The sequence below is a fragment of the Centroberyx affinis genome, unplaced genomic scaffold (assembly GCF_046629955.1).
Source record: "Centroberyx affinis isolate AG114_WGS23_722 - 3 ecotype Tasmania unplaced genomic scaffold, CSIRO-AGI_Caff_v1 ptg003150l_1, whole genome shotgun sequence".
NCBI classification, from domain to species: domain Eukaryota; kingdom Metazoa; phylum Chordata; class Actinopteri; order Beryciformes; family Berycidae; genus Centroberyx; species Centroberyx affinis.
The window spans coordinates 35,332-46,070 of NW_027281209.1; the positions used below are offsets into that span (position 1 = coordinate 35,332).

Below are 10,739 nucleotides of genomic sequence, written 5' to 3' on the forward strand. Positions count from 1 at the left end.
GTACAGCCCCATTCCAAATAAAAAATGTAATCAGTATGAGAAATACCTGATCCCAAGTATTCAGGGAACTAATCAATATTCTGTGTTCTCAGGCAAGCTTGAAGTGTTCCATTCATCATTGCTGAAGTACACAGAGAAGAAACTGCACTTCTTCTACTCCTCCATGAGAGCTCGCACCCAGCTTGCCATCATGGACCACAATGAAAATGTTCATTGTGAACAGGCCTCAACCGCCACCAGTAAGATACCAGCAAAACAATAGCTAGTCTTCCTGAGAAAAATCTAAAAGTCAAGACTTTACGTTATGTGGCTAATACATCTTGTCTTGTTTTTGGCATGTCTTTACAAACCTATTGGGCTCTATTGGTACTCACAAAAGTCAGATGATGTAAATGTTTTCCCACATACTGATTAACTTGACTACTTGGGCCATAACAATGCTTGGTGCCCTTATCCACTTTTTTGGATTTGCCATGGGAAAGTACCTTCCATTGGATGTGTAAATTGATCTTACTTTATAAAAATGATAAAACACATTATGTATTTTTTTTGTCTTAGTTTTAGCTGTAAAAATATGGAATTAGGAAAAAAACACTTTGCTTGGTCACACAACTGTGCTTAGGTGGTGGAAGTATCTGAATAATCAACAATATAACTGAAGGATATGAAAATGTTTAGCATGCTTTATAAAAGTAGTTATGCATCGTTTATGATTATGTGGATATAAATGTTCTGGTCTGAGTGACGTAAAATTGGGAATTAATTATTAAACATCAATGGTCAATAATATGTACATATTGTATCATTACGGTTTTGTCTATGACCAATGCTTATTCTTTTTTTTTCAGGCAATCCTAGATACCATGTGGTTTACCCCAAACAGACGAAAGAGTGGGTAGCCAAAAAGATCTATGTACTGTGATGGAAATTCTGAAAATAAAGTCTATATAAAAACAAGTGTCTCAGACATCTGTTTATTCAGCTTTCTGCGCAGAAAGGATCAGCTACAGAGCATACAAGATCTCATGCAGACTGATACAGAGTATTGGGTGAGTCTGCCTTTTAAAGGAGGAATGTACGTGCCACTGAGAGAAAGAGCAAGTGTTACAGTTGGGGGCTGCGCACCAGGCGTTGACCAAAGCCTGGTTACATGAATACATAAGAAATTTTCCATTACAGTACCAACAACCCAAACATTCCGGCAAAATTTGGTGGTACGAGTTCTGCAGCGACGCCTGGACCCCACCATCAAGTTCAAGGACCAGCTGTCACGTGTGTCTGTTCCCCCACTACCACCCCACATAGCCCAGAAACCAAAGCCTGACAAAGAAGAGGCCATAGCAAAGCATGCATCTCGTTTTAGCATGTAGTGTGTGTACAACTTGGTTTCCTGACAACAATATATACAGTACCCCAGCAAGTACGGTAACGGTTGCGGCACCTCTGTATTTCACTTTGCACCCTGGTCCTGGAACAATTTCCAGTCAAAGCTCCAGCTTGACCATTCCGTTGCCCTAAATCAATTCAAACAAATTATCCACAGTCTTATGCATGATGTGTGCTCCTGTTTCTGAGCCAAATTGTGACTTTTTTTAGTGTACATATTTTAGTGTTTTCCATTTTTTAAGATTTGATTGTGTAACCCCTGCAATATTTCTTGGCCAGGTCTCCCTTGCGGTGAGGATCGAATGCAACTTAGTTTTGATGTTGGTTGCACTTGTCTTTTACTGCACAAACCACACAATGCTACAAACAAAATGTTGATTTACATTTGTAGCCTATATAAAGTGTGATTATTCATATATAAATGTTTTCTGCTCTACAAAGTGTTTTTTTATTCTATTGCAATATTTTTTTCAAATAAAGTGATTCATATGCAGCAGCTTTCCATGCTTCTCATTATCATTTGTCACAATGAGGTAGTTCTATGTAGTTCACTAGTATTGAACCAGTCCCAGACGTAATACTATATAACAATATAAAAACGTATGGTGCAATGTAGCAAAATACGTAGTCCATGAGAATTTCTTTAAATAAGTCCAAAAGCTTCTTCTGACTCTTTGAATCCCACGTACTGTCCAGTGGAAGAAGGGTATTTGTCACGGATGGCTGCGACAACACAGGATGGCAAAACTTTCCTGTTGCCTTTGCCGAGTCTTTCACCTTTTAAGACCCACTCCAACACAACCCGGTATGCCACCAACCTGCACTGACTGTAAAAGAACAAAATACATTGTGATTTAGCACTGGGCACAGCACATAACGTGTAATACAACAGCATTATAATTCAAGTAGCCACGAAACAAATGACGTTATATAACGTTAGCCATGCTAGAAAATGAAACTTACTCTACTGAGAGCGTGCCGTTTGGTCCTGTGGGTCTTGGACGTTTCTTCCAGTTGATTTTCGGTAAATGGAACACCATGTCCAGAACACCACGGGTTATTAATGGCGGAAACTCGGGATTATCGATAATGCACGGTCTTTGAACGGCAGCGCTCTCGTCAATGGAGATATCAAGATCCTCTAGCGGTGGCATGAACAAATCCCATTCAATACAGCAAAGGCTCTCTTCTTCTGTTGGCATTGGTTTACATTTCCTACAACTACACCACCAGGTTCCCAATGCTCTCTCTCTGTAGTTCGCTGCTGGCTGTGGGTCTGGTTGAGCTGCTGCTGCTTCGTCCATCTGTCTGAGTTCCTCGTCTGTATATTCTGGCTCAAACAAATAAGGCTCAGCAAAGAAATGATGTTCCTCTTCTATATGGAAGTCGTGGGACATTTTCTGCTTTGTTTGAAAGTTTGAAAAGTAAACGGTAATCAACGGTAAGCATTACAAGTCACTGTGTGAGCAGAGCTCTCTCTGTTGTGTGTGACGCTAGCTTCCGGGTAGCAGTGTAAACATGTAGGTATGCAGAGATCGCGAGTTCTCGTAGATCTCGTCTAGCGCCGCATGTACGCGCCTTCGAGGACAGGGTGCGCGCTAACGTGAACGTGGCTTTGAGCTCAGCGGCTACAGTGAAGATTTCGGCTAAAAAAAGGGTGTAAATGACGTCTTTTCAAGTCAACTTGGGATCTCGGAGCTTCCGGAGACTTGGATTATGCCGGACGAGTTGTAAGGAGCCATTTTATGGTTTTTTTCGGTTGTTTTTTTACGTTTTAAAACAAGTCCCCATGAACTTCGGTTGTTTAGGAGAATGCTGCAACGCTGTTTTGCTGTGACGCTCCAGGACTGTTTTGTGGACTAAGAAGTATATCAGTTCCATGTTTACATCATCCACTATGGGATAAACAACAATAAAACTACAATTCCCACACAGCATTGCATTTATTGTGTAGTGCAAAACAATGCAAACTGTAATTTTTCTAGGTGGCCTAGGTTTAGGGTTGTGAAAAGGCAAACACACACAGATCCAATACAATTTGAACCAAAAAGTTTGTTACCAGAGGATATGAAATAAGAATCCAAAATATTGTTGGTGCTATTTTGCTACAATTTCATCAGCTATGTTTTACACTCTGTGGTTTTATGGGCCGAAAGAAAGAAATGCAATGCTAATGAACAGAACTCCCAGCCGTACTTCTATTTAAATTCTGATCGTAAAGTAGAGCGTAACAATACAGTCTTTATTTATTGAGATTCCACTGAAATAATGTGTTATATAGGTTATGGGCCAAATTTATTTATTTGTATTTGATATGGTGCCTTGGGAGCCACCTCTCTAGATTCTCTGAACACAGAGCAGATGACATCAAATGCTAAAATGCAAGTGATTATTTTTAGGAAGAAATGCCGTAAACAGGAATAATAAAATATCGGTTAGACTATGTAACGCTTACGTGTTCTATGTACAGTATATCAGTGTTGATTAGTACTCATTGAACATCATCTTTTCAACGCTGAAATTTTCCGCAGATATCCATGTTGACTCAATATCACCTTGCCAACATTGAAAAGATCACCAAATATGAATGTTGAATCATGCCTGATTAAAAATCACTTAACGCTGAAAATCTAACCAAATATCAATTTTAGTTCAATGTTGATTTTTCTACCTTGACCAAAAATCTATGCTTTTGACCGTATTTCAATGTTGAATCAATGCCACTCTGTAGAAATACTACCTTGTGAATAGTTCTGTCAGGTACGTTGAGGGGGGCTTTAGCCATATTGCTTTGTGGGCAACAAGACATTTAAATGAATTAGAAGTTAGGGGAAGGCATCAGAAATACAAACCATGGGCTAAAGGGGGAGGGAAACATGGGGTATTTATTCCTTCATATGACTTCTTATATCCTCTTTTATCAACATGTTTGCACACTAAACCGTGGCAGAGTTTTACATTTTGTGAGGGGCACCTGTATAGTATTTTTAAATAGATAAATGAACAGGTAAACGTGATCTGCAACCAAGTTTGAATGAGAGAATACTGTTGCGCTCCCAGCCGGGCTTAATTGAAAGGAATGTTAATGGGCCATCAGAGGGAGGGGCGACACCCAGCTCTGCTGCTGCCTACACTCTCTGCTGCCTCGCCCTCCCCCCCATACCAAACCACCTGAGGGCTGGTAAGACATGTTTGTTTTTCCTCCACGTTTCGATAAATATTACTGCACTTCTGCAATCCTAACTTTGACATAAATTTATTAGCTGCTGTGCACTGCTAATATAGCTAGTTTATACAGGTGGCCAACGTTAATGTCAGTGTGGTAGTGGTTGTATTTTGTTTTAGGTTGTAGGCTATAGACATGTAGGGTTCCAAAAAATTACTTTTTTTTTTATTTTTTATAAATCATCAAAGATAAGTAAGCTTATCTTTGCAATGGAGCATGATGTTGGGACCCTAAAAGGGAAGAACCTTAGTTCCCTGGATCTAAAACCTGCCAGTTTACACCAATGAGACTAGACGAGACGGTGTATCGTTTCCATACTCTTCAGTGTTTCTGTCAGCTTTCTGTAGCGCAGCTTCATGCTGCCTTCACAGGCACGGGACGTCAGAGTTCCATCTATAAAATGTCACCAACATGGCGTTTACTGTGTCAACTCAGGAAAATGGACGCTCTCTTGCTTGGTATTCCCCGTGGAGGAAATTAAGAGTTGCTTCCTCTTGAAAGCATTAATTTCTCCGGAGGATCACGCCGTGTTATCGCCGTGGTTACAAATTTACAAGAGGGATATTCCGCTGTCGGACTTCCCATGAAAGCAACTTAGCGTCTAGCATCCAGACACACACACTATAACATTATCCAATTCAAGTGGCTTTATTGGCATGACTGCATACAACCGAAGCATATTAACACAAACTATACAATCAATAAACCTAAATAAACAATTTCCTAAAACAATATTCTAAAACCAGACACCTGCCTGACAAGCCGAGTCACAGCAACGCCATCAACCGGCTTGATTCCAGCTGAGATGGGGGAGTTTACACTGATGCAACTTTTCTCTGCAGCATTATAAAACGGTTTCGTCTAGTCGTGAACTTTAAAGTCTCCATTAAACATCTTTAATAAGTCTATGAATAAAAGGAAATGTGAAATCCCAAAACATGGGATATTTGCCAGCACAAAACAATATCAGACCAAACTCCATTCAAAAATCCTAAATTAATTCTGCCCTATTTAACGCCAAAAGGTTAGGCCTACATGCTGCATATGAGACATAGGCTATGTGACATATGCAGGGTTGGGGAGTAACGGAATACATGTAACGGCGTTACGTATTTAAAATACAAAATATGAGTAACTGTAGTCCGTTACAGTTACAGTTTAAATTGGTGGTATTCTGAATACAGTTACTGTCTTTAAAAGTCTGAGGCACGCATTTCCCATAAACAGATTTAGGAGGAGACACACAGCCAGGACACTCTCAGGAAAGCGTTTTTGACATGGAAATATAAAGAACATTTTACTTACAAACAGGGGTTAAAGTGGGCCGGAACGGCTCCGAATACGGAACGGCTCCGAATACATTTTAAAAGTAACCCTCTCAACACTGGACATATGTGAAAGAAAAAAAAAAAAACCCGCGCAAAAGTATTCGCTACTTTTGCGCGGGTTTTTCTTTTTTCTTTTTGCACATTGGAAAACCGGAGCAATCAGCAAAATGGCACAAAACAAGAAAAAATGCCGCCAGTATTCTATTGAATACCTTAGCTATGGATTCGTACCTTCTCCCACCAATGCACAACTTCCAATGTGTTTATTGTGTGAGCAAGTGTTTTCAAATGAGGCCATGAAACCCTCACGTCTCAAGGAGCACCTTACGAAGATCCACCCGGACAAGGCAGACAGGGAGCGTCCGTTCTTCCAGGCCCTCAAAGAGAAGCATGGTAGGAGCACCATCAGCAGTCTCTTCGCTAGGAAGACCAGCCAGAATGATAGTGGGCTAGTAGCGTCATATAACATCTCCCTGCTGATAGCCAAATGTGGACAGCTGTTCACAATTGGAGAGAAGTTGGTGCTGCCTGCCATCAAAGAGGTCATCTCTACCGTGATGGAGCGCGATCCCACACAGGTGCTGAAATCCATCCCACTCAGCAATGACACCGTGGCACGCAGGATAAATGAAATGGCCGCCGATACAGAGGAGCAGCTGTGTGCCATCCTGCGGGACTCTCCATTCAGCCTTCAGCTGGATGAGACAACCACCTCTGACAACAACGCTCTGCTGATGGCCTATGTCCGCTATAAGGCCTCCAACATTTTGGAATTTTTATTAATTTTTATTTTCCAAATATCTGGAAACAGACACCAAGGGCCAGACCATTTTTAATGTGCTTTATGCGTATCTACAGGAGAAGTCAATCCCCATCACCAACATCCTCGCATGCGCCACTGATGGTGCCCCCTCCATGGTTGGCAGGTACCGTGGCTTCACCGCTCTGCTGAAGGAGCAGGTCCTGCATGTCCTCACAGTCCACTGTGTCTTGCACCGCCACAACCTTGTGGCCAAATCTAAAAGTCCACCTCTCCACGAGTCTCTCAATGTTGCAGTCAAGGCAATAAACAAAATAAAAGCCCATCCCCTGAATGACAGGCTGTTCCGACAGCTGTGTCAGGAAAATGATGAGACATTTGAGCGTCTTCTTCTCCATACTGATGTCCGCTGGCTCTCAAAGGGAAACTGCCTTGCTCGTTTTTGTGAGCTGTTTGACAGCATCGTGGAGTTCCTGGAGGAGGTTGATGCAGCTCTCGGGGAAAAGGTGTCATCCAGCCACTGTGACATCATGTACCTCGCAGACTTTTTTGAAAAGATGAATGAAGTCACCCTAAAGCTCCAAGGAAATGGCGTTACTCTGGTCCAGTGCAAGGCGGTCATTCACAGTCTCACTTCCAGGCTGGATCTGTACAGGCAGAGCATAGGCAGGAGGCAATTTGCGCATTTCCCGCAGTTGACCAAGGTGATCTACTATTTTTCAGAAACAATGCTAAATAGATATAATAGGCCCGCTATTATTATAATTAATATATTTGATTTCTATGAATACATTATGTTGTAATGTTTATTATATTGACTTGTCTGAAAATATAGGCCTATATCCCTATGCATTAAAAATATAAAGAAACATTTATTAGTAGACTAGTAATTAGCAATAAAATAACCAGTTCAAAATCGTCTAAAAATCTGCACCAGAGAACAATTTGCTGGTTATACTCATTGCAGGTGTCTGAGGCTCTTACCGATGACCGCCTCCTCATTTACATCGACCACCTGAGGATGGTTAAGGCCGACATGGAGATCCGCTTCAGGGACCTCCTGAACCTCGATGTTCCTATCTGGGTGGTGCAGCCCTTTCAGGCGGACGTGACCGAATGCGAGCCCGCCATCCAGGAGCATCTTATCGACATCCAGTGCGACGACGAGGCTCAGGCTACTTTCCGCACCTCTGGCTGGGGCAGCATGTGGGTCAAATATGCCCAACGTTACCCGGCTCTCTGGGAGAAGTCCAGGCTGCTGCTTCTTGCTTTCCCAAAAACATATTTAGTTGAGCAGGGATTCAGCCAGGTCCTCCACATGCAGTCCAAGTACCGCAATCGCTTGGACTTGATGGCCTCAGGCGCACTACGGCTGAAACTAACTTCTCTGCAACCCGCAGTGAAGAAACTAGCAGAGAACCACCAAGCGCAGGGCTCACACTAACTTTCAAAGCAATTTAGCTTATTTCCTTTGAAAGTCAAGATATAGCCTATCCTTCTGCTTTTTTTCCAGTAGCCTCAGATGTTTTTCTTGGTGGGCTGCTCTTGTTTTCCGTTGGAACAATTAATAAGAATGCTTCTTGTTTGGCATTTCTGATTGGCTGCTGTTTGTAATAGGCCTACGCCTATAATTAAAGTTTGAATGTAACCGTTGCATTTGTTTAACACTAATAAATATAATTTCTATTCATGTGGCTTTTTTGCTCCCTGGGAAACTAATGATAATGATATTCCAACTGTCCAGTTAAACACAGAATAATACTAATACTAATACTACTACTACTACTACTACTACTACTACTACTACTACTACTACTACTACTAATAATAATAAAATAAGAATATAAATAAATAATACATATATAGGCCTAATATAAATGTAATAATACTAATACTAATAACAATAATAATAATAATCATAACAATAATAATAATAATAACCATAATAATACAAATCACAATAATAAACAGGATAATAATCAACATTAATAATCAGGGAAGACAATTAGCCTACATTTTATTTGATGGGGGGCGGTAAGGGACCTGGATAATGGATAGGGGGCGCTGGCCCAAAAAAGGTTGAGAACCACAGATCTAGATGGTAAGTTAAATGCTGAAGTTTATGTCTTGATAGATCACTGTACAGTCTAAAGATAAAATGAAGACACCATCCTTCTTTCTTCAGTCAAATAATGTGCTTCTACTTGAAAGAGATGTGTGTATCAAATGGTCACAGGTAAAGCATCTCATCCAAGTATTTTAGGGCCAGGAACCATATTAATTTCTATCTGCGCTCAGCCTGTTGAGAGTTATGTAGGTGACTTACACTGTGTCTGAGATTTTGTTAAAGCTGCATTCTTACTACCGTCATTGCGGGAGTTTTTTTAATCTTGAGTTGAATCTTGATAAGTCAGCCTTTTGCATCTGGAAAAAAATTTTCTTTGTGGATACAAAAGGTTTTGCTTTACTCAATACAAAAGTGTAGAGGCAACATTAGAAATGTATATTGTCAGTTGATATAGAAGTTGGTACGTATATCAGGGCCATAAGAACCTTCAACTTCTGCACACAGCTGAGCTTGCCCATACGGAAAGGAAATATATTTGAAATATATATTTTTTGGCCACAATGCATTTCAAATACATTTGGAATGCATGGGATCTTCGGAATACATTTTGAAAATGCATTTGAAGCCATGCAAAAATGTATTTCTGTCTCTAAAATGTATTCCAGACCAGAGAAGAAATATATTATATTAGAAATACATTTGAAATGAATTGATAATACATTTAAAATATATTTATTAAAATATAAGAAGTGGCCAATTTTTACATATTTCAAATGCATTTTGAACAAAAAACTAAACTAAAACTAAGAAGTGCTGTGACCCGGTACCATAATTGCTGTCATTAATAGAGGTCAGGATCACTACATGTAGACTGTAATGTTTGTGTGCTCCCATCTTTCACAGATGCAAGTTATGCCTCCAGAGCATCCAAAAAGCAACGGAACAAAGATGGCCACAACAGAGGATTGGAGAGTGAAGGTATGTTTAAAACTTCAGTTTAGAAATTTAGACTTATTTGGAAGCTTACACAATGTACAGACATTATCTTCTGTTTCTATGTCCTTTTATAGAGAGGCCCAAAGTACAGGTAAAGAGACCGTGGTGAGAGGTATGCAGTCAACAAGCACCTGGCCAAATTTATGGCAGAGCGTCGTGTTCCTGGCAAGGAGGACTGTCTGCACTGCATGGAAAAAGAGAAGAGCCTAAGACAGCGATCTTGGAAAGATGTGAAGAATTTTGTTAGTAATACAATTGTTACTTTAAACAGAAGGGATGCTTCATGTATGCTAATGTCTTGAGGCTTTGCATTTGACAATGTGGTTTTCAATGTTCCACTTTGATTTCTTTTTGTCAACAGACTAGACAAATTCTTTAATGCATAGTTTAGATTTTTCTGGTTAAGAAGTTACAAGTGAGATTTCTCAGTACTTTAAAACGAGTTGAAGAGATTTGTGTGTAGTTAATGGCAAGTTTTATACAATCAGACATCCTTGGCAAAATCCAATCAGAGTCAGGGTCAGACAGTAGGTTTACACTTGTATTGCAATGTGTGCATTGTCATTGGCAAAATCCAGTTAGAGACAGTGTAAAACAGTCATATGTTTTGTCAATATGTTCAGCCCTGGTTTGAATTCATGTTTTAGGAATATCCAGGGGTTGGCATCAGTAATTTGATGCCTTTGTTCGCAAACTCCTGTACTCACACTCAGGTGGTCAATTTGTGATGGTGATTTTTTTCATATTACCCACACCTCACTTAACATGGCAAGTTTGGGGTTTTTATGTTGTTGTTTTTTTAAGAGCTTCTGTATGTGTTTCCATAAAAGAAATGTTCAAAAGCAAGTATTGTGTTCCTCATTCTCTGGCTTATAGAGTTTCTTTAGGACTGGAGTATAAGGTCCACTTTCTAATGAAATTAGATAGTTTAAATAGTGGTGGTCTGTGTTATTGGCAACTTGTACCTAAACCTAA

General features: G+C 40.2%; 1 protein-coding gene across 1 annotated transcript; it reads left to right on the forward strand.

The window, feature by feature from the left end:
- Positions 1-6,236: 6,236 nt before the first annotated feature.
- LOC139659593 (zinc finger BED domain-containing protein 5-like) lies at positions 6,237-8,144 on the forward strand. Its single transcript, XM_071537911.1, has 3 exons — positions 6,237-6,683; positions 6,799-7,404; positions 7,668-8,144. The coding sequence occupies exons 1-3, from the start codon at positions 6,237-6,239 to the stop codon at positions 8,142-8,144; spliced, it is 1,530 nt and encodes a 509-aa protein (XP_071394012.1).
- Positions 8,145-10,739: the final 2,595 nt, after the last annotated feature.